The 23,888-nt window shown below is 36.9% G+C and overlaps 1 protein-coding gene across 7 annotated transcripts in view; it reads left to right on the top strand.

Moving 5' to 3' along the window:
- The window catches only part of ACSL4 (acyl-CoA synthetase long chain family member 4), a 90,566-nt gene that overhangs the window by 54,882 nt on the left and 11,796 nt on the right, over positions 1-23,888 (top strand). For all 7 annotated transcript variants that reach the window (XM_017546490.2, XM_017546497.2, XM_017546494.2 and 4 more), the window contains 8 exons: positions 1,547-1,697; positions 1,855-1,978; positions 5,828-5,899; positions 9,037-9,176; positions 15,308-15,480; positions 18,096-18,170; positions 20,153-20,344; positions 22,012-22,126. In XM_017546490.2, the coding sequence (XP_017401979.1) occupies positions 1,547-1,697; positions 1,855-1,978; positions 5,828-5,899; positions 9,037-9,176; positions 15,308-15,480; positions 18,096-18,170; positions 20,153-20,344; positions 22,012-22,126 (1,042 nt within the window). The remainder of the gene's footprint in view (positions 1-1,546; positions 1,698-1,854; positions 1,979-5,827; positions 5,900-9,036; positions 9,177-15,307; positions 15,481-18,095; positions 18,171-20,152; positions 20,345-22,011; positions 22,127-23,888) is intronic.

Below are 23,888 nucleotides of genomic sequence, written 5' to 3'. Positions count from 1 at the left end.
AGATGTGCAGAACACGAGACCCATGGAGAATTGTTTCTCTATTCCAGGTTGACTCTGTAAGATTGGGGTAAATTTGACTGGGAAGTCCTGCTTGGTCGGGATCAGTTGCCAGTTCTGCTGATTCACCAAAGGGTGTTGGCACCAAACTAAGGGGTCAGCAGTCTTCATAATTTTGTGTGAGCAATGATGTAATAGGCCATATATCCCAGTTAGTGCTGTTCATCTCTGCAATAGATAGGATACATATGTTTTTGTGGTACATAGTTATTATGATGCCACTTTTTGCATATTTATTTAAAAGTGGGCAGAAGCAAAGTATCACATTATATGCTTAGATTAAGATGAATTTAACTTAGCTACTGCTGTTGCTTTGGTTAATCATCACAGGAATATGCAGTCCTTATTTGCTTGGTTTATAAACTATGACTATATCTTTAAAAAGCCTTAAAATTAGCCAGTTTAAGTATGACTTTATCTTTGTTTCAGTGGTATAGCTCACTGTTTTAAAAAATTATTTTAACTGGTGTATAAAAATGTAAATAATTTTTGTAAAGATTTTTAAATCTTATAATCCTGTTAAACTTGTATGTAATTCTGATCTATCTGTGGCTTCTTAGCCATTTTGGTATATTCTTGGAAGGAAAAGCAGTTACTAGGTTAGCACTATACACTGTCTTGAAAGTGGAAGCTCCGGGTTGCTATTTAAAACTTAGCATCTTTGAGTTTAATATCGGAGTCACCTTTAAAGATCAGATCCAGTGGTTTTCAATCAGGGGCATAATATGAGAATCACTTGTGGAGCTTTTGTTCCATCCCAGACGTACTGAATCTGAATTTTCAGAAAGGGGGTTCAGAAATAGTATTTTGTTTAAGTTCTACAGGTGATTCTGATACCCACTAGTGGTTAATAACCACAATCTGTTCAGCTGTCTTATTTTAGAGATGAGAAACTGAGGCCTAAGAAGTTTGTACACAATACTCTATCCTCCTGATTCTCCAAAGTCCTAGAAATTTTTCCACAATATTGTTCTATATACAGTACTGTGGAGGGGCAATGCACACACAGGGATTAGGTTAAACATCCAGAAAATGGACCAAATTGAGTCCAAAATTCTCACTGTAACCAGAATTTGATAAACATTTTTGTCTTCTAGCCCAGGCTGAAGCACAGTGGTACGACCATAGCTTACCACAGCCTCAACCTTTTGGGATCACCCAATCCTTCTGCCTCAGCCTCTTGCGTAGCAAGGACTACAGGTGCATGCCACTGCATCCGGCTAACATTTTTAGTTTTTGTAGAGACAGGGTCTAGCTGTGTTGGCCAAGCTGGTCTCGAAATCTGGGGCTCAAGTGATCCTCTCACCTTGGCCTCTCAAAGTACTGGGATTACAGGCATGAGACACCTCACCCAGCTCATTTTGATGATTTAAAGCAAATACTGTCTATTGATAGTTTACCATTATGCAAAATCTAAATTTCCTATTATTGTTTAGTAATTTAACTTTTGAACTGACATAAATGTGGTATTTTTCATTCTTTCATTTAGTGAACATTCCTCCAAGTAGACCAACACCTTCAGACATGGCCATTGTTATGTATACTAGTGGTTCTACTGGCCGACCTAAGGGAGTGATGATGCATCATAGCAATTTGATAGCTGGAATGACGGGCCAATGTGAAAGAATACCTGGACTGGGGTAAGATAATTTTTTAACTTTCTTCTTAGATATCAGAGTTCATGCTCAGCATTCTCTAAACTCAATCTATAGTAAAATGATAAAATTTGTTATTGGTATTTATAACTTCAAATGCCTTTTCAAGAATGGTTAAAATATTTCTCTTATTTTGTTTTAGACCAAAGGACACATATATTGGCTACTTGCCTTTGGCTCATGTGCTAGAATTGACAGCAGAGATATCTTGCTTTACCTATGGCTGCAGGATTGGATATTCTTCTCCGCTTACACTCTCTGACCAGGTGACAAACTTTTCAGTATATTGGCATGATCATATGATGCTACATAGTTTGGCTGAGAACACATTACTAGGACATGAGATATTTTAATTCAGCTAAAGCGTTTTCCTTGACATCAAAATAGCTTCCATGAACAATAGGTAGCTATAGTAAATTACCCCGCAGATTTGTTAGCATTGCTTTAGCTATATATTTTAAAATTATTTCTTTTTCTTTTCTTTTCTTTTTTTTTTTTTGAGATGGAATCTTGCTCTGTTGCCCAGGCTGAAGTGCAATGGCATGATCTTGGCTCACTGCAACCTCTGTCTCCAGGTTCAAGTGATTCTCCTATCTCAGCCTCCCAAGTAGCTGGGATTACAGGAACTCACCCCCATGCTCAGCTATTTTTTGTATTTTTAGTAGAGACGGGGTTTCACCATGTTGGCCAGGCTAGTCTCAAACTCCTGACCTCAGGTGATCCGCCTGCCTCAGCATCCCAAAGTGCTGGGATTACAGGCATGAGCCACTGCACCCAGCCTTAAAATTATTTCAAAATGAAAAATTACTTTTATCTTTCTCTACTAGATTTTTACTTTTGAGAGCCATGATAGAGAATATAAATACAATGAGCCTTTTTGACACACTAACCATGAGCATTGGTGGGTTTTTTTGGAAGGAGATATGATAGGGTTTTGGCTCAGTTTTCCCGAGATTTTTCTAGAACAGTGCTGTCTGATACAGTAGTCACTAGGCAGATATTTAAATAAAAATTAAGTAAAATTAAATTGAAAAAAAAATTTTATTTGCTTTGGCCATATTTCAAGCTCTCAGTAGCTGCATGTGACTAACAGCTACCATATTAGGCAGCAAAGATAAAGAATATTTTCATCATCACAGAAAGTTCTGTTGGTCAGCACTGAGGCAACTCCAAAGGTAGTCTCAGCTTACTGTACTAAGTCAGGATTCTTCCTTCTCCCTGTGGTTCATAGGAGAAAGCCCAACAATGGGTAGGGTTAACTCATGTATGTTATGCCCATTTGAAATTACACACCTAATACCTATTGGTGACAGTTCTGGTTTTGTTTGTTTGTTTGTTTTTAAATTTCTTCTTTGGAATAGTTGATGTAGAAAAGCTTCAAACAGGCATGGGGTAAAAAGGAGCTACTAAAGAAGCTGTGGGGTTCCAGATGCTGAAAGAAAAAGCGAGTATAGATAGAAATGACTTGTCAATATGTGGCTCTGCTCCTCCAACACTGCGGGCCCGACTGTTATTTTTCAGAGCCCTCCAGGCAATGCTGCCTTTTGTTTGAGAGTCTCTATGGAGCATGCAGTTGGTAAGATATGTCCTTGGTGCTCACAGTTAGAAATTGTAATACTTTATTTGTAGAAATACCATTTTAGGGAGAGGTTAGGTAGGTTGTATACTATTGAGACAAAAAGTTAAATAGTTTCTTTTTTTTTTGGACTTGAGATTCCAATCACCTTTTTTTTGTTTTTTTTTTTTTTTAGGTGTATGACTCAAAGTGTACAAATATTAAGTGTATTGCTTGATTAGATTTAATAAGCATATACACATATAGACCTCTGTGATCATCACCATCTAGATTAGGAAAGCAAAGAACATTTTCAGCACTCTTGAATGTCCCTTGTGTTCCCTCCTAGTCATTACCACATTGGATTCTCTTTGAAAGAAGAATCCAGCTGAGCATAGTGGCTCACACCTGTAATTCCAGCACTTTGGGAGGCCAAAGTGGGTGGATCACAAGGTCAGGAGTTCGAGACCAGCCTGGCCAATATAGTGAAACCCCATCTTTACTAATAATACAAAAAAATTAGCCAGGCATGGTAGCGGGTACCTGTAGTCCCAGCTACAACTGAGGCAGGAGAATTGTTTGAACCAGGAAAGCAGAGGTTCTAGTGAGCCAAGATAGCACCACTACACTCCAGCTTGGGTGACAGAGTGAGACTCCATCTCAAAAAAAAAAAAAAGAAAAAGAAAAAAAGAAAAGAAAGAAGAATCCACTCTCCTTTTAACGTGGCTTTTTCTGTGAGAAAAAGCTCTGTTCCAAATAACTTCTAACTTTGTACTTTAAGAAACATAATCTCTTTGTACGACAGGGTGCTGCTGTATTTCACTATAGCACTCAGCTATAAGTTCACACTTAAGATCTGCTAGAATAGTAATGAGGTGAATAAATACACTATCCAACTGATAAACAGAACTTGATCTAGTAAAATCAAAGTAGACCTATCAATAAGACTGAGGCTTAAACTCTAAAAAAATTAGTAAAATCTGTGATGAATATGTTTTATTGTCGTGCATTTTTCTTGTGATCAGAGACATTATTAAAATGTAGAAAACATTTCAGTAAACTTTGAGTATATATATTTTTCCCTTTGTGAACTTCAGAAGCTGTGACTAGCCATTCTTTTCTTTTTCACTGACTTTCTGAGAACAATAGCCTCAGTGTGGAAAGGAGGGACAGTTGGAGCCTGTTGCTGGTCTGACTTAATTCTTGCTGTCTCTTAGGCCAAGCTAGTACATTAGAAACCTGTTCAATAAAATTCACACCTACTTTTAAAATGAACTTTACTATAAAGACTCTCAATCTTACTAGGAATCTAAAACCCAGGAACCTCCTTCACATAGGAAATTAGAAGAACGCAGGAGACTAGAAGCACCTCATTTGAAGCCAACTGATGATAGCAATATTGTCATAACCAGGATTACTATGATCACAAGAAGACAGCATAACTGATAAAATTACTAAAAGTAAAATAAATAAATAAATAAATAAGGGCTTCTTATTGCTTCTGCTATCCTGGAATCACTCTCTGTAGCAAAAACTGGTCAATAGCATGCAGAGGGTAACTCTGACCTGAAGAACATGAGAGCCCATTTTGTCTCTACAGAACAGCCCTTCTGTGTATGGTATACATGGTTTGTGTGTAAGTTTCCACTTGCAAATTTGCATATACTTGCACATACATAAAATGAGTTATTTTATCTCCTTTATCCAGATTAAATAAAAGTAGGAGAAAGGCAACTTAATTCTACCAGGAGAACTCTCCTCTCTATGGCCGAGCTGGTAGTTCTTAATGGATCACAGTGCTTAACAGCTGGTTTTCTTCTTCCCTGTATTAGCAATGGCTAACATATTGTAAACACCTAAACTTGCAGGCTAATGAACTGTGTTACAGCAGATTTTTGTTTTTATCTTGCTTTTTCGGTGGGTTACTTTATCAACTTTTCTACCAATTGTTCTAACGTTTGAAATCCCAAATATTATTTATGTGTATAAGAAAGAAAGATAAAAAGGGAATATGTGCATGTTTATGTATATATATGTGTAGCCCTACTTTGTCCCTGGCAGTGTCCTCTGTATCTTACCAACCAGAATATTACCAAATTAGGGTTTCACTATGTTAATTGATGTTCACAGTGGTGTCTTTAAGATTTGGCTTTGCCTATTGGTTGATCAAAGAAAGTTAAAATCACCTTCAATTTTGTTTTAGTGTTATGTCTGTCTTAATCAAGTTTTTTTGGCAAATGTAGTAGTAGTCTGTGCTATATTTGAAAATATGTTGTTAATAAGAATGTTTGATGCATCAAAATATTCCATTCTCTTATTATCCTGCATCAAGATTTCTCCTCTAAGGAAGGTAGGAAGGTGAAATGTGCTAGAAGTTATCTGTAGCACTAAAGTACTTAACCTTGAATTTGTAGGTTGTGATAGTTGTTAACAGATAATCACAGAGCAATAAAAGCTCCAAGTCCATGTTTAGCTTCTGTATTTATTATTAATATTTGAATTACAACATGATTTGTTAAGGTTGCTTTTCCCAATCATATTTACTTTTTCCTCAATATAGTCCAGCAAAATTAAAAAAGGAAGCAAAGGAGACTGTACTGTACTGAAGCCCACACTTATGGCTGCTGTTCCGGTGAGTACAGAATATGAATATGAATATAAAAGGATTGTTTATATAATTTATTGCTTGTACTTGGACCTTTTAAAAAGTAATATGCTTCGATATGTATCTATATTTTAAAATAATTTTGCCTTGTTGAAATCACAGCAAATGTGTTCATTAAAATCTTAAGTACCATACTGGGGAAGACAAAATGGTAAGCTTTTGAAATGTATGCCTGTTTGAGTTTGCTGATACATGAAAATTAGGTGATGAAAATGACCTAGTTCAGATTACCTACTGTGAGAATGGGTCAGACTGTTTTAAGGTAGAATATACTCTAAAGATCATCTTGTTTAATGTCTTAATTTAAAACAAATGAGGAAACTTTAGGCCATCCTAAGGAGCTGAGGAATCATATACAAGGTGGAGGATCTAACCCCTCCCAACCCTCTTATGGTGATTAAGTAAACTGAAAATTGGAGAGTGCTTCCAAAGGAAAAAAGTGTAATTCTATATATTCAGAATCCTTATGTGAAATACTGCCTTTAGAAAAAAACAAGATGTTACATTTTATAGCCTTGTAATAATGAATTTTGGAACATTTAACACCATGTTTCAGATTTGTGTAATCAAATATGTTCTAGCTTTTTTTATGCTTCAGAAACCCCAGAAAGACTGTGTATCACTATTGCTTATTTTATGATCAGACTTGAAATCTTATCCCAATATCTTTCACAGAATTACTTTTGTATATGGAAAGTCTAAGATTAGATAAGAAAGTGTTCAGTCCAGGTTTTCCTGAGAATTACAGATGGAAGGTACTTAATGGTCTTCTTAGCTTCTAATTGCAAAATTACCAAATAACAAAGAAGTAGAATAGGTCAGAGGAGCCTTTGCCTTTTTATTTAGAGGTGCTGTATAATTCATAATGTTTTCAAACAGAAAGAAGAGGCTTCTGACTAAAACCATAACAAAAAGTTGCTAATAATAGCTAGTGTAGTGCTTCCTATGTCCTAGGCACTGTGTGAAATGCCTTTCTCACTTCATTCTTTCTAAGACTGCAAGGTGGGCCCTGTTATCCGTATCTTATAAAGAAGGAAAGTTGACCCAAAGCCACACAGCTCATAGGTGATGGAATTGACGTTTGAACTCCACCAATCTGATACTGGTGGAGTTCCAGTCCACCAGTGTTCTTAACCACTATGGCTATTTAGGACTGTTTTATGTTCTTGTTATTATTTCATTTTGGAAAACAATACATGGGCTTTATTATCTAGCATAAGGAATTCCCTAGTAAACCTTATCGGATAACATAGGAAGGGGTAAGTGCTGAGGTATCAAAGAAGTAATCTTAAATTTTAGGCCTAAAGGATAAGCACAGTTAGCAGATAGGCTGCTTATACTCTAATTGCCCATTGTCCATTCTTCCCTTTACTTTGTGTCTTGAGGGGCTATGTTCTGTGCATGAATTACCAGTGCTTCCTTGTCTTATGACTTCTAGTTGGGTTCAGCCAATTGGAGGCCCTCATGAGCGATCAGCGGGCAGAAAGATGGAGAGTATGCACACTTATTACCTTTGTTCCTTTGCTGCAAATTTTATTAGTCGTCAGGAGCCCCAGTTGGATAGTCTCCTTCCCATTGGTTGTAACCAGGTCTTTGCCATGGCTATAGTCCTCATCCAGGTTCCAGTGACACTTCTTTTTTTACTTCTTGAGGCCTTGAGATAGTTAATTGACTATGTTGCAAGTCCATTGGCACCTCATCAAGCATTATTGTTTCCTTTTTAGCTCCTCCTGTTCCTCCAGAAATAGGCCATTTTTTTTAAAAAAAAACACTTTTTATTGAGAATTATTTTTGATCGAGTCTGTTTTTTGAGTTTGTTTCTTTCCTGGGTTAGAATGAAAGATTTATTGAGTACTATAACATTCACAAAGAGAATTAAGAATAAGTCACTACTTATCAACAGTGGCTCCATTGAATATCCTGTAATGTTAGATTGAGATAAAGGGAGACTTAATGTGCCAACAATAAACCCCGCCAATGTATTACAACTTTATTATGTTCCTTACTGATCAAGACCTTGCCCATGTTTATGATTAGTATCTAGTGCTGAAAGGGGTAGTAGGCATGGTTCTTACACATCTGTCTCATTCCCAAGCACTTCCCCCCTCCTCCTCACCTCCCCCCTCCTTTTTAAGATCTCATGTGTTTTTTAAGAAGGATGGTTATAGGATATTCAAGTCCTGCTAGGGAATGATTGGGGTTTATGTCACAGATCTAGAGAAATATTTCAATTATATAATAGTGATTCCTTTTGTGGAAATGGAGAAAACAATAGTACCATGCTTGAGTGCTATGGTAACCATTTTAAGGAATAGTTCTGCTGTCTTCATTTGTGAGTGGCACTATTCTAATACTGAAAGAACTGCCCATTAAGTTATTCATTATAGCATACCTTAATTTGTACTGGTAATTGAAGTATTTAGAAAGACATATTTATAAACGGGTGTGCTTTATGTAATAATTCTTGTTAATTCGTGCTAAATAATTTCAAGAAAACATCATTTAGTGGTAGTCTGGGCTGTTTGGTTTTTTTGATTTGTATTAACCTGGGAGTCAGTATATCTTAAACCTGGTCCTACCTCCAATTTTCCAAGTTTGTGTGAGCAAGAATATTGTTCTTTGCGTCTATTAAAATGGAATAGAAATGCTTAAATTATAGATAACTTAGGATTTTAAGAAACTGTAGTGCTTTATGCCATGTTATAAGAGGGTCACAAAGTTGTAGTAAAAAAAGAGAAAAGCATCATGAATAGATTCAACATAGTTAGGTATATTTTGTACTGTTTGAGAATAAGTGAATATATTGTAAAGGAGAGATTAAATTTTTTTTTTCTGTGACAGCTGAGTGAATTCTTTAAACTCAAGCTAACGTTTCTTAAAAATTTAGATTAATGTAATACATAGAACTGAAGAAATCCCCCATATCTGTCCTTAGTCTTTTTGAAGTAGTGAACAAGTAATCAATGAAATTAAGTATATAATTAAAGAAACAAATATGTTCATTATGCTAAACACTTTTACCCAAGATGTTGCAAGCAAGGTACCTTCAACTAAGATCTATGTCCATTCTTTTCAGATTATTGAATATTTTGTTTAACTTTCAGGAAATCATGGATAGAATTTATAAGAATGTTATGAGCAAAGTCCAAGAGATGAATTATATTCAGAAAACTCTGTTCAAGATAGGGTATGATTACAAATTGGAACAGATCAAAAAAGGATATGATGCACCTCTTTGCAATCTGTAAGTACATTTCATAAGCTCTGTGGTTTGAGCCTTTAAATTTTTTTATGCTTTTAAATCCAGAATATGAATAAATAAATGGCAAGTTAATTCATTTGAATATCACCACCATGATCATAAGATTGAATTTCTCTTTTACTCTAAGTTTTATTGTTTATATAGCAAGCAGAGGACTCTGATCCTGGCCATTTAACAAATTTTACTAATTGAGTACATATTTAAGATTTAATTATAAAATTTAGTCTCATGAAGAAAAACTAAAATAGATGTTTGAATCAAATACTTGAGTATAAAAAATGTCATTTCTAACTAAAAAAACTGATCTTCATTGGATAAAGTTTTCTGATTTATTTTATTCAGAAAATAGTGTGGTAAGTATATGAATATAACCATTATTTTAAATGTGATGTTGAGGAGTGGGGCTGGGGAAGCGTTTTTTTTTTTTTTTGGAAGGGAGATAAGATAGGTAACTAAATGTTCCAAAGATAATTTAAAAATTTTCCTCTGATGTCATTATTTTCTTTCATTTACTGTGTATCAGCATAGTTTCCCTATACTGCACATTATTTTTCTTCATTGTTAAAGAGATTTTTCTGGCATTTTATTGTTATTGTACTTTAAGTTCTGTGGTACATGTACAGATCTTGCTGGATTGTTGCATAGGTACGCACATGCCATGGTGGTTTGCTGTTTCCTTCCCCCTGTCACCCACATCAGGTATTTCTCCCAGAATTATCCTTCCCCAACCTCCCCACCCACCACTGTCCTTCCCCTAGCCCCTCAACCACCAAGAGACCCCAGTGTGTGGTGTTCCCTTCCCTATACCCATGTGTTCTCATTGTTCAACACCTGCCTATGAGTGAGAACATGCAGTGTTTGGTTTTCTGTTCTTGTGTCAGTTTGCTGAGAATGATGGTTTCCAGATTCACCCATGTCCCTACAAAGGACACAAACTCATCATTCTTTATGGCTGCATAGTATTCCATGGTGTATATGTGTCATATTTTCTTTGTCCAGTCTATCATTGATGGGCATTTGGGTTGGTTCCAAGTCTTTGCTGTTATAAACACCGCTACAGTGAACATATGTGTGCATGTGTCTTTATAATAGAACGATTTATAATCCTATGGGTATATACCCAGTAATCGGATTGCTGGGTCAAATGGAATTTCTATTTCTAGATCCTTGAGGAATCGCTACACTGTCTTCCACAATGGCTGAACTAATTTACCCTCCCACCAACAGTGTAAAAGTGTTCCTATTTCTCCACATCCTCTCCAGCATCTGTTGTCTCCAGATTGTTTAATGATCGTTATTCTAACTGGCATGAGATGGTATCACAATGTGGTTTTGATTTGCATTTCTCTAATGACCAGGGATGATGAGCATTTTTTCGTATGTTTGTTGGCCTCATAAATGTCTTCTTTTGAAAAGTATTTGTTCATATCCTTCACCCACTTTTGAATGTTTGTTTTTTTCTTGTAAATCTGCTTTAGTTCTATGTAGATTCTGGATATTAGTCCTTTGTCAGATGATAGATTGCAAAAAAATTTTTCCCATTCTATTGGTTGCTGGTTCACTCTAATGATTGTTTCTTTAGCTGTGCAGAAAATCTTAAGCTTAATTAGATTCCATTTGTCTATTTTGGCTTTTGTTGCCATTGTTTTTGGTGTTTTAGTCATGAAGTCCTTTCCTATGCCTATGTCCTGAATGATATTACCTAGGTTTTCTTCTAGGGTTTTTTATGGTGTTAGGTCTTACATTTAAATCTTCAATCCATCTGGAGTTAATTTTAGTGTAAGGTGTAAGGAAGGGGTCCAGTTTCTGCTTTCTGCACATGGCTAGCCAGTTTTCCCAACACCATTGATTAAACAGGGAATTATTTCCCCATTGCTTGTTTTTGTCAGATTTGTCAAAGATCAGATGGTTGTAGATGTGTGGCATTGCTTCTGAGGCCTCTGTTCTGTTCCACTGGTCTATATCTCTGTTTTGGTTCCAGTACCATGCTGTTTTGATTACTGTAGTCTTGTAGTATAGTTTGAAGTCAGGTAGTGTGATGCCTCCAGTTTGTTCTTTTTGCTTAGGATTGGCTTGGCTATGTGGGCTCTCTTTTGGTTCCATATGAAGTTTAAAGTGGTATAGATTTGCATATGTTGAACCAGCCTTGCATCCCCAGGATAAAGCCTACTTAATTGTAATGGATAAACTATTTGATGTGCTGTTGCACTTGGTTTACTAGTATTTTATTGAAGATTTTTGCATTGATGTTTATCTTGGATATTGGCCTGAATTTTTCTTTTTTAGTTCTCTGCCAGGTTTTGTATCAGGATGATGTTGGTCTCATAAAATGAGTTAGGGAGGATTCCCTCTTTTTGTATTGTTTGGAATAGTTTCAGAAGGAATGATACCAGCTTTTCTTTATACGTCTGGTAGAATTCAGCTGTGAACCTATCTGGACCTGGACTTTTTTTGGTTGGTAGGCTATTAATTGCTGCCTCAACTTTGGACCTTGTTATTGGTCTATTCAGGGTTTCAGCTTGTTGCTGGTTTAGTCTTGGGACGGTGCAAGTGTCCAGGAATTTATCCATTTCTTCCAGATTTACTGGCTTATGTGCATAGAGTTGTTTGTAGTAATCTCTGATGGTAGTTTGTATTTCTGGGGAATTGGTGGTGATATCCTCTTTATCATTTTTTATTGCATCTATTCAATTCTTCTGTCTTTTCTTTTTTATTAGTCTGGCTATTGGTCTATTTTGTTGATCTTTTCAAAAAACCACCTCCTGGATTTATTGATTTCTTGAAGGTTTTTTTTTTGTCTCTATCTCCTTCAGTTCTGCTCAGATCTTAGTTATTTCGTGTTTTCTGCTAGCTTTTGAGTTTTTTTTTATCTTGCCCCTCTAGCTCTTTCAATTATGACAATAGGGTGTCGATTTTAGATCTTTCCTCGCTTCTCATGTGGGCATGTATTGCTATAAATTTTCCTCTAGACACTGCTTTAAATGTGTCCCAGAGAATGTGGTACGTTGTGTCTTCATTCTCATTGGTTTCAAAGAACATCTTTATTTCTGCCTTCATTTCATTGTTTATCTGGTTGTCATTCAGGAGCCAGTTGTTCAGTTTCCATGTAGTTGTGCAGTTTTGAGTGAGTTTCTTAATCCTGATTTCTAATTTGATTGCACTGTGGTCTGAGAGATTGTTTGTTAGGATTTCTGCTCTTTTGCATTTGCTGAGGAGTGATTTACTTCCAATTATGTGGTCAGTTTTAGAGTAAGTGTGATGTGGTACTGAGAAGAATGTATATTCTGTGGATTTAGGGTGGAGAGCTCTGTAGATGTCCTGGATAGCCATATTGATTTTCTGTCTTGTTGATCTGTCTAATATTGACAGTGGAGTGTTAAAGTCTCCCACTATTATTGTGCCGGAATCTAAGTCTCTTTGTAGGTTGTTAAGAACTTGCTGTATGTATCTGGGTGCTCCTGTATTAGGTGCATATATATTTAGGATCGTTAGCTCTTCCTGTTGCATTGATCCTTTTACCATTATGTAATGCCCTTCTTTGTCTCTTTTAATCTATGTTGGTTTAAAGTCCGTTTTATCGGAGACTAGGATTGCAACCCCTGCCTTTTTTTTGCTCTCCATTTGCTTGGTGAATCTTCGTCCATCCCTTTATTTTGAGTCTATATGTGTCTCTGCACATGAGATGGGTCTCCTGAATATAGCACACTGATGGGTCTTGACTTTTTATCCAATTTGCCAGTCTGTGCCTTTTGATTGGGGCATGTAGGCCGTTTACATTTAACGTTACTATTGTTATGTGTGAATTTGATCCTGCCGTTTTGTTACCGGCTGGTTGTTTTGCCCTTTAGTTGATGCAGTTTCTTCATTGCGTGGGTGGTCTTTACAGTTTGGTACGTTTTTGCAGTGGCTGGTATTGGTTGTTCCTTTCCATGTTTAGTGCTTCCTTCAGGGGCTCTTGTAAGGCAGGTCTGGTGGTGACAAAATCTCTTAGCATTTGCTTGTCTATAAAGGATTTTATTTTTCCTTCACTTATGAAGCTGAGTTTGGCTGGATATGAAATTTCTGTGTTGAAAGTTCTTTTCTTTAAGGATGTTGAATATTGGCCCCTACTCTCTTCTAGCTTGCAGGGTTTCTGCCAAGAGATCTGCTGTGAGTGTGATGGGCTTCCTTTTGTGGGTGACCTGAATTTTCTCTCTGGCTGCCCTTAGCATTTTTTCCTTCATTTCAACAGTGGTGAATCTTGACAATTATGCGCCTTGGGGTTGCTTTTCTTGAGGAGTATCTTTGTGGTGTTCTCTGGATTTGAATGTTGGCCTGCCTTGCTAGGTTGGGGAGGTTCTCCTGGATAATATCCTGTAGAGTGTATTCCAGCCTGGATTCATTCTCCCCGTCACATTCAGGTACACCGATCAAGCATAAATTAGGTCTTTTCACATAATCTCATATTTCTTGGAGGCTTTGTTTATTTCTTTTCACTATTTTTTCCTCTGATCTTGCCTTCTTGTTTTATTTCATTGAGTTGATCTTCAATCTCTGATATCATTTCTTCTGCTTGGTCGATTTGGCTATTGAAACTTATGTATGCTTTGCAAAGTTCTCGTGCTGTGTTTTTCAGTTCCATCAAGTTGTTTATGTTCCTCTTTAAGCTGGTTATTCTAGTTAGCATTTCGTGTAACCTTTTTTCAAGGTTTTTAGTTTCTTTGCATTGGTTTAGAATGTGTTCCTTTAGCTCAGAGAAGTTTGTTATTACCCACCTTCTGAAGCCTGCTTCTGTCAATTTGTCAAACTCATTCTCCATCCTGCTTTGTTCCCTTGCTGGTGAGGAGTTGTGATCCCTTGGAGGAGGATAGGCGTTCTGGTCTTTGATGGTTTCATCCTGTTTGCACTGGTTTCTTCCCATCTTCGTGGATTTATCTGCCTTTGATCTTTGATTTCGAATGGCATCTCTGAGTGGACGTCTCTATGTTAATGTTGAAGCTATTTCTTTTTGTTTTTTAGTTTTCCTTCTAACAGTCAGGCCCCTGTGCTGTAGGATTGCTGGAGGTCCACTACAGACCTTGCTTGCCTGGGAATCACCTGCAGGTGCTGCAGAGCAGTGAGGATTGCTGCCTGATCATTCCTCTGGTAGCTTCGTCCCAGAAGAGTACCTGGCAGGTGTCAGCCAGAGCTCTCCTGTATGAGGCATTTTTTTTGGTTATTCATGGGTCAGGGAGCCGCTTGAAGAGGCAGTCTGTCCCTTGTCTGCCTGCAGAGGTGCTGCTAGGCTGCCTGGGACTCAGCCTGGCTGCTGTATAGGCTTCCTCTGGCTTTTGTTTACACAGGTGAGATTAGACCTGCCTTCACAATGGCGGATGCCCTAACTGCCACTGAGTTTGATCATCCTGTGTCGAGCTTGAACTGATGTGCTGGCTGTGAAACTCTGAAGCGAGAGGGCTTCAGTTTGCTGGTCTTTGTGGGGGTGGGACCTGCTAAGGCATATCACCTGTCTCCCAGTTTTTAGCTCTCCCTCTTTCTGGAGGGCGGGTAGATCTGCCCTGTAGGTGCTTTCGGCGCTAGCCAAAAGTTCCGCCCAGATCTGTGCTGGAGCTGTCACTCAGATCTGTGTTGGTAACTTGCAGTGCTTTTCAGCCTGGTGTCATTTTCCCGGACTGTGGGTTGCAAAGGTCATGGGAGAAGCACAGTATCTGAACTGGAGTGCCATGGGGGTAAAGTCCCTGATCCTCCATCCAGTTGCACTTCCTGGGTGGGGCAGCACCCCTCTCTGCCTCAGCTTGCCCTCCTTGGGCTAACACCCACTGTCCAACAAGTCCCATTGAAATGAACCTGGTACCTCGGTTGGAAATGCAGAGATCACTCGCCTCTTGCATCTCTCTCACTGGGAATTGCGCTCTGGAGCTGTTCCTATTTGGCCATCTTGGCGGAAGTCCTATCTTTTCTGGCATTTTTTTTCAAGGTGTTACTAGTTGTTGCCTTGTTAACCTGTCATTCTCATCATGATTCTGACATTGAGATGTTTAACCAGTTGTGGAATCTTTCCTAGAGCTTATAAATTAGTGTGTTGCCAAGAATAATGTATGCATATACTAAAATCATTTATCCTCCTGTTTATCAAGGTTACTGTTTAAAAAGGTGAAGGCTCTGCTGGGAGGTAATGTCCGCATGATGCTCTCTGGAGGGGCCCCGCTATCTCCTCAGACACACCGATTCATGAATGTCTGCTTCTGCTGCCCAGTTGCCCAGGGTTATGGACTGACAGAATCATGTGGTGCTGGGACAGTTACTGAAGGTAAGCATTATTAATGTGGTAAATATTCTATATCAGCTGCTACTAATAAAATGCATTTGCATTACCTTTGGAAACCATGGTAACTTTAAAATACCTCTTAAGTAATATCAGATTCATTGCAAATTGATGTAGTTTTAGTTTTCTGAATTCTTAGTTATAAATATCATATGGACCCTTTAATTTTAAGCCAGATAGATAGATAGATAGATAGATAGATAGATAGATAGATAGTTTTTTTTTTGGGGGGGACAGAGTTTTGCTCTTGCTGCCCAGGCTGGAGTGCAATGGCATGACCTCAGCTCACTGCAGCCTCTGCCTCCTGGGTTCAAATGATTCTCCTGCCTCAGCCTCCTGAGTAGCTGGGATTACAGGCGTGTGCCACCATGCCCAGCTAATTTTTGTATTTTTAGTAGAGATGGGGTTTTGCCATGTTGACCAGGCTGGTCTCAAACTCCTGACCTCAGGTGATCTGCCCATCTTTGCCTCCCAAAGTGCTGGGATTACAGGTGTGAGCCACCGTGCCGGCCACCTTATAAATATTTATGCTACACTGTTAGTCCTCAAAATTCTGTCACCCTGGTCCTTTAGTCTTTTTTTTCTAAATGATCGCTTCTTTAGAGAACTATACTGATAAAAATGAAGTATCACTTTTATGCTCCTTAAATCTATGTTCCTGTCCTGACTTTGCCTTCCCTTTTGTTATTTTCAGCAGCCTAAAGCAAGGTTTCTCAACCTTGGCATGGTTCAAATTTTGAATCAGATAATTCTTTGTTTCTGAGGGCTCTTGCTTGCATTGCAGGATATTTAGTTGCCAAAGCAGATGTTTATGTGGTCTCCCCAGCTGTGACAATGAAACATATCCCCAAACATTGCCAGATATCCCATGGGGGGCAAAATCACTTTAGGTTTAGAAACACTGGCATATAGGAATTGGGTTTTTTTGGATGATCTTATTTTCACTTTAAACTCATTGTGTCCAAAATCAATGACATTATTCTAAATTGTCTCTCTATTGACAAATTTGTTTGTATCAATGGTATTGCCATCCTTAAAGTCATTCAGAGTATTAGCTTTGAAGCCATCTAATTGTTTATTTTAAAATATTTTCAAATGTCGTCAGATCATTCCTTGATTAGGTTGCTCCTTTCCCTCCATAACCTTTGTCATTTATCCAGTGTTTTATTGCTCCATTCGGCTTTGACCTAACAGCCTTTTTTTTGAGACTGAGACTCATTCTGTCACCAGGCTGGAGTGCAGTGGCATGATCATGCCTCCCAGGTTCAAGCAGTTCTCCTGCTTCAGACTCCCGAGTAGCTGGGAGCATGGGTGTGCACCACCATGCCCAGCTAATTTTTGTATTTTTAGCAGAGATGGGTTTCACCATGTTGGCCAGGATGGTCTCAATCTCTTGACCTCATGATCTGCCTGCTTTGACCTCCCAAAGTGCTGAGATCACAGGTGTGAGTTATCATGCCAGGCTTTTTTTTTTTTTTTTTAAGACAGAGTCTCGCTATGTTGCCCAGGCTGGAGTGCAGTGGCACAATCTCAGATCACTGCAACCTCCACCTCCTGGGTTCAAGCAATTCTCCTGCCTCAGCCTCCCAAGTAGCTGGGTATACAGGTGCACACCACCATGCCCGGCTAATTTTTGTATTTTTAGTAGAGGCAGGGTTTTACCATGTTGGCCAGGATAGTCTTGATCTCCTGACCTCGTGATCTGCCCGCCTCAGCCTTCTGAAGTGCTGGGATTACAGGTATGAGCCACCACGCTTGGCCCACAGACATCTTTCAATGCCCACTCTTCAATAATGTCTTTCCCAACTACTTCATTTTGCATTCATTGTTTGAGTCTCTAAGCTACTATTATGCTCACCTTCAGTGTCATGCATTTAGTATTTAAATGTTGTCTAAATTGTTTCACATGCATTTCTTCCCAGGTCATTTGTAAGGTCATTGAGTGCAGGGTCTCCTTATCTCTCATGTGTTTTCTTCACAATAGTTAATGTAATGCTACTTACATAATAGACTGTCCATAAATATTTGATTATTGCTAGCAATAATCAGAAGCTGCAAAAGAATAAAATATCATCATCATGATGATGTTTGATACCATCAGCTAACATCTTTTTAATGCTTAGCTTGTGCCAAGAAGTGTTAAACATTGTCCACATATCATCTCATTTAATCCTCACAGCATATCCCTATATGAAGTAGCTTCTATTACTATCTTTATTTCATAGAGGGGGAAATGGAGGATTAGAGAGGTTAAGTTACTTGTCCGTGTTACATAGCCAATAAGGGGTAGAGCAGGAATTCCAATCAAAACCTATCTTATGACAATCTTAGGTAGATAATGGTGGAGCCACCTCTCCTCCTTTAACAGAGATTTTTGTACTTTAATTACGTAAAATATAACCATGAAAAGCAAAAATGATGTAACAGCAATGGAAATCATTGCACTGTTGAAATGGAGTTGAAATACTGAAAAATGATCACACTTTGCACTCCTTCTTTTGTCATCTTTCTGACTCTGGCTCTAACTCTAATATTCCCGGTACATTGGTACAAATTTGGAATGTGGTATGCTAATGTCTCTGTTACTTTTTCCTTTACAGTAACTGACTATACTACTGGCAGAGTTGGAGCCCCTCTTATTTGCTGTGAGATTAAGCTAAAAGACTGGCAGGAAGGTAAGAATTTTATGGAAAGCTCTAGTGATTCAGGATATGCTGAAAACTACTATCAGCTTTTTGACTTTAATTTCTTTAAAGTCTGGGGACACAAATAATTCTCTGCTGTTTTGCTGTTGCCTGTCCCAGTGCATTCTTTTTCCTCAGTGATATCTTTAGGTTCCCACGAGGAAAACAAAATCTCTAGAATCTAGGATTAATGATTCTGAACTTGACAATACTTCAAGGTAAACAGAAAAAAATTCCTACTGGGGCTTTTTCTGGGATTGGAGAAGGTGAGGATCCTTGAAACTTGACTTTACTAAAGAGAATGATTGGGCTAAGAAAGAAACCCCAGATTTTTAGGAGATAGAGTAATGGGTTGCACACATACACACACCAACTTCTTGGATCCTGACCTGAGCAAAGATTTTCATAGTTCAGACTCAACTGTTCAGCTATTTGTATAGTTGAATTTTTATATGTACCTGCAGAGACAAGCCACTTAGAAGAAACCTACGGACATTGATGATCATCCTTTCTATAAATTAGCTGAAGGCAAATGTCAGTCGGTCTTCTTAATGAAAGATACTAAATATAGACATTAACTACAATAAAGTGAATTGTTAAATAAATAATTAACAGCCTAGCCATGCCAGATAAAGGAAGAATAATTAAAATGCTTAAGATTTTAAAAGAGAATATTTACCTTAGGATGGAATCATGGGCTAAAAATTTAAAGTACGTGTTACCTTGCAGGATGTAACCCTTAGGTCATCCAAAGCCCCCAAAATCAGTATGTTTTTATCTAACATAAATTTTAAGTTTCTAAAGCATTTTTTATGTGTGCTATTATAAGTGCTCTATGAGCAAATGACTATTTCTTTTTAAAAAACATATTTAAAAAAGCCAGTTGCATTCCCAAGAGTTTTACACCTTGGGACTTAGTCTTCTCTTCTTCCATAGTAATGGCATTCCAATTTTACTTTGAAAGTCTGAAGAAAATAGTATGTGCATATGTGTTTTGGACATCAACATCAGAATTATTTTACTAGATAAGTTTTTATTTGTTAGGCAGTGGAGTCAGATAAATGTTTAAAGGCAAAAATCTCCTTACCAAGTTTTTCTATAATTTTTATTTTCTGATTTCCTGGTACTGGGCCTTAATATCAGTTTTGGGGAGTAGGTCCATTGTTAAACATGCATTTGGAGTTTTCCTTGCTGTGAAGACTCCTTGGCTTTATACTGTAGGAGTAATCTCAGTTTTTTTCATACAATGGGTTTTATCATGTTGAAATTTTGAATAGTTTTAAATTTATGAGAGCAGCTAACAACTGAAAGGAACCCTGATGTTAATCCTTTTATGACACAAAATCTAATCTGTATCTTAGTTTACAAATTTAGATTTTCTTAAAGTAAGCTTTATTCAGTAATAAAGAGTTAATGCATAGTGCTAAAATATATTAGTAGTTATTGTCAATTAGTTTAATGTTTGAACTTTTAAAGTCATGACTGGCCATAGGCAAAACTAATACAGTTTCCTTCCTGTTTCCCATAGTCCCCTTTTCCTTCTCACTTTATGGCACTACCTTTTTAAGATACTTACTACATGTTCTCTTTGATTAAAATCTCCTTAGAAAAAAATTTGAAATGCATTGATATCAATGTGTTAGTAATTTACTTATAACAGCTTCAAGTGTTACTCTTCCTGGGGTGGAGAGCTCTATAAACACCTAGCTGATGGTGTTCTGTGAAATGTTACGATATGGGAAGGTTTGAGATGGGTAATTGTTGGTGGTAATTATCATTGAATCTTTCCTGGTGTTTTTAAAATCACAGTCACCCACTATCCTCATGTAAATCTTAGAAAATATAACCTAATGTTCTCTCATAAAGTTATATAAAATTTGATCAGCAGAAAAATACTAACATACAAGCTTTAAGAATTAATGAAAGTAGATTTTGTTGTAGAACAATAACGAATTTACTTTTATGATTTCCAGGCGGTTATACAATTAATGACAAGCCAAACCCCAGAGGCGAAATCGTAATTGGTGGACAGAACATCTCCATGGGATATTTTAAAAATGAAGAGAAAACAGCAGAGGATTATTCTGTGGATGAAAATGGACAAAGATGGTTTTGCACTGGTGATATTGGAGAATTCCATCCCGATGGATGTTTACAGATTATAGGTCAGAATGTTTACTTTTTATGGTTTTCTTGAGTTTTTATAACTTCAATATATATGAAAGGTAATATTGATCAGTCATCAGTAAGGTTGATGGTTCCATTCATTCAAATTCTGGACAAGTTATTTAACTTATTTATGAGCTTTTCCATCAGTAAAACAGGGACAATACCAACCTCATAGGGCTGTTGCTAAGATTAAATGAGTTGATATATGTAAAATATTCTAAACAGAGCCTGAACGTTAGTGTAAGTACTAGCAGCAGTAGCAACAACAGCGTTGAGTGTAGCGAGAATGGGCAGGGAAATAGCAGATTAGTAATGAGAAAACAAAAAGAGCTCAGAGGAGGTCTTTCTTGGTCAACCACATGTGATTTTTGTATAACTATTTCCGTAACATACTCTATGCTAGGCCTTCTTCACTCTACCTTTCCACCCAAGGGGCAGCATGGACACACACACACACACACACACACACACACACACACACAAATCTATCTATCTATCTATCTATCTATCTATCTATCTATCTATCTATCTATCTTACTGTTGGCTATTTATATGGGTCTAACTAGGCCTGAACTTTAGAAAATTAGTATCAATACTTAGCACTAGTCAGTTTTGAGAATGTCAGTTACTTTGGCATTGTCCTTATTGAGCCTACTGAAATGGACCTTTATGTTCAAGAACTGACTCCAAAATGGGCCCTTGTGATATTCACTTTGATGAGGCAAAAGTTAAAACAAAACTTGTTGATGAGGACCACTCAGCAGGATCCCAATCAGGTCTTTTTTAAGATATAGAGTTTCCTCAACTATGTCTAGTGACTGGTTTCAATCTGTCTCTGGACCTCACGATATTTGACCTGAATAACGTTAGAGATTTCCTGGGAAAATTGGTTCTTCATCTAGAAATTTGATCTGCTGGAGAAATTCCCAGGAACCCATGGTTCAGTTGAGAACCAATAAGCTTTTTTTCCCCTTGTTTCTTAACTGCACTGGAATCAAAGGTTATTTCTGTAGAGTGGGCTCCCAGGCTATGGGTAGGCAAATCAGCACTCACACAAAGGTTCCCAGGCCATGTAATCATTATTCAAGCTGTGCCATCCAGTGCTAGCACTTTTTTAGAGCACTGTCATTTTAACAAGATAATGTCAAATGTGGAAAAGGAGAGTTAACATGTGTTAAATGTGTTCTATATGCCAGACATTGTGGGATATGTCTGTAGGAGGCAGGCATCATTATCTTGATAAAACTGAGGATTAAGAGGTTAACTGACATGCCCAGAATCACTTATCTAGTACTAGGCAGAGTTACCATTGAAATTGAATGTTCCAAAGTCCTAGTTCCTTCTATTAACTTGATTATAATATTTAAGATTATAATAAGGTGCCAAAACTTTGGATATAAAGTGTAACTTTTAGCCAATACTTACTTAACTAGGGACTTTCTTTTTAACTGGTGTGTATGGGGAAGCATTATATAGATGCAGTTTTTGCCACTTTAAAAGTAATGGCAAAAACCACAATTACTTTTGCACCAACCTAATCATAATTTTAGAAGAAATAGTTTTGTACATAACAATTAAGGCAATGATATTCAAAGAAGACAGAATTGCATATACCTTAGTAAAACAGACTATGGATGACTTAACATTCTTTATGACTTAACAGATCGTAAGAAAGATCTAGTGAAGTTACAAGCAGGAGAATATGTATCGCTTGGGAAAGTGGAAGCTGCACTGAAGAATTGTCCACTTATTGACAACATCTGTGCTTTCGCCAAAAGGTAACTTTCCAAAGTTGTATTTTTTTTTGTTTCATAAGTCAAAAGATATTTAGAAAAGAATGTGATTACATATTATCATAAGGGTAACATCGATTTCTCTTAGAATTTTCATCAGATCTGGGGAATTGTACATTTATGAAAGTTACTGAATTCAATAGCTTGAGCATCATTTGAGATAATGCAGACACGTTAACTGTTTATTGGACACCTGCATCTTGCTTAAATACTTAACTATGTCACAAGTTATTTCATTTAAAATCCATGACAACTGAGACTTAGCATAAGTAATTTTCACAATAAAGTAAGACAACTACTACATTTGAGATGAGTTTTGAACCCAAGTTTTTCTACATCAAAAGCCTTAAGAGACTGAGTCAATTTCTTTATATGTTGATATATCTTATTTTTATGGATTTTATTCTTTTTAAAAATTGTAATTGCGGTAAAAAGCATGTAACTAAAATTTACCATCTTAACCATTTCTAAGTGTACAGTTCAGTAGTGTTGCGTATATTTACATTGGTGTGCAGCCAATCTCCAGACCTTTTTTTTCTTGCAAAATAGTCTATACCGATTATTAAACAACAACTCCCATTCTTCCTCCCTGCTTCCCCTGGAAACCACCATTCTACTTCCTGTTTCTGTGAACTTGACTTCTCTAGAAATCTCACATAAGTAGAATTATATAGTTTTTGTCTTTTTGTGTTTGGCTTAATTCCCTTAGTATAATGTCCACAAGGATTATCCATGTGGTAGCATATGTCAGAATTTCCTTCATTTTAAAGTCTTAACAATATTTCATTGTATCCATAGAATGTATGTTGTTTGTATATTCATTATCAGTGGACACTTTGGTTGCTTTCCCTTCTTGGCTATTGTGAATAATGCTCCTAGGAAAATGGGTATGCAAATATCTCTTTGAGATGCTGCTTTCAATTATTTGGATAAATGTCCAGGAATTGCTGCTGGCTCATATGACAGTTCTATTTTTAATTTTTTAAGGAACTGCAATACTGTTTTCCATAGGAACAGCACCATTTTTACATCCTATAACAGTACACAAGCATTCTATTTCCTCCACTTCTTCGCTAGCACTTGTTTGTTTTTTATAATACTCATCCTCATGGATGTGAGGGGATATTTTATTTTGGTTTTGATTTGGATTTCCCTAATGATTAGTGCCACTGAGCACCTTTCCCTATGATTGTTGGCCATTCATGTATTATCTCTGAAGAAATGTCTATTCAAGTTCTTTGTTCATTTTTTAAATTGAGCTATTTGGTTTTTTGTTGAGTTGTGGAAATTATATATTCCATTTATTAACCCCTTATCAGATAGATGATTTGCAAATCTTTTTTTCTGTTCCATAGATAGCCTTTTTACTTTGCCAATTGAGTCTTTTGATACACAGAAGTTTTTAATTTTGACGTAGTTGCAGTTATCTGTTTTTGCTTTTCTTGCCCTTGCTTTTGGTGTCACATCCAAGAAATATTACCAAATCTATTCTTATAAGGTGTTTCTTCTATTTTTTTTTTCTAGGAGTTTTATAGTTTTATTAGATTGGTACAAAAGTAATTGCAGTTTTTGCCACTAATGTATAAATCCACAATTACTTTTGCACCAAACTAATAGTTCTTAAATGTTTAGCTTTTTTATCCATTTTGAGTTAATTTTTTTTTTTTTTTTTTTTTTTTTTTTATGGGTTTTTTTTTTTTTTTTTTTTTTTTTTTTTTTTTGAGACGGAGTTTCGCTCTTGTTACCC

This window comes from Cebus imitator, unplaced genomic scaffold (assembly GCF_001604975.1).
Source record: "Cebus imitator isolate Cc_AM_T3 unplaced genomic scaffold, Cebus_imitator-1.0 Scaffold189, whole genome shotgun sequence".
Lineage (NCBI taxonomy): Eukaryota > Metazoa > Chordata > Mammalia > Primates > Cebidae > Cebus > Cebus imitator.
This window is presented reverse-complemented; position numbering and strand designations above follow the sequence as displayed.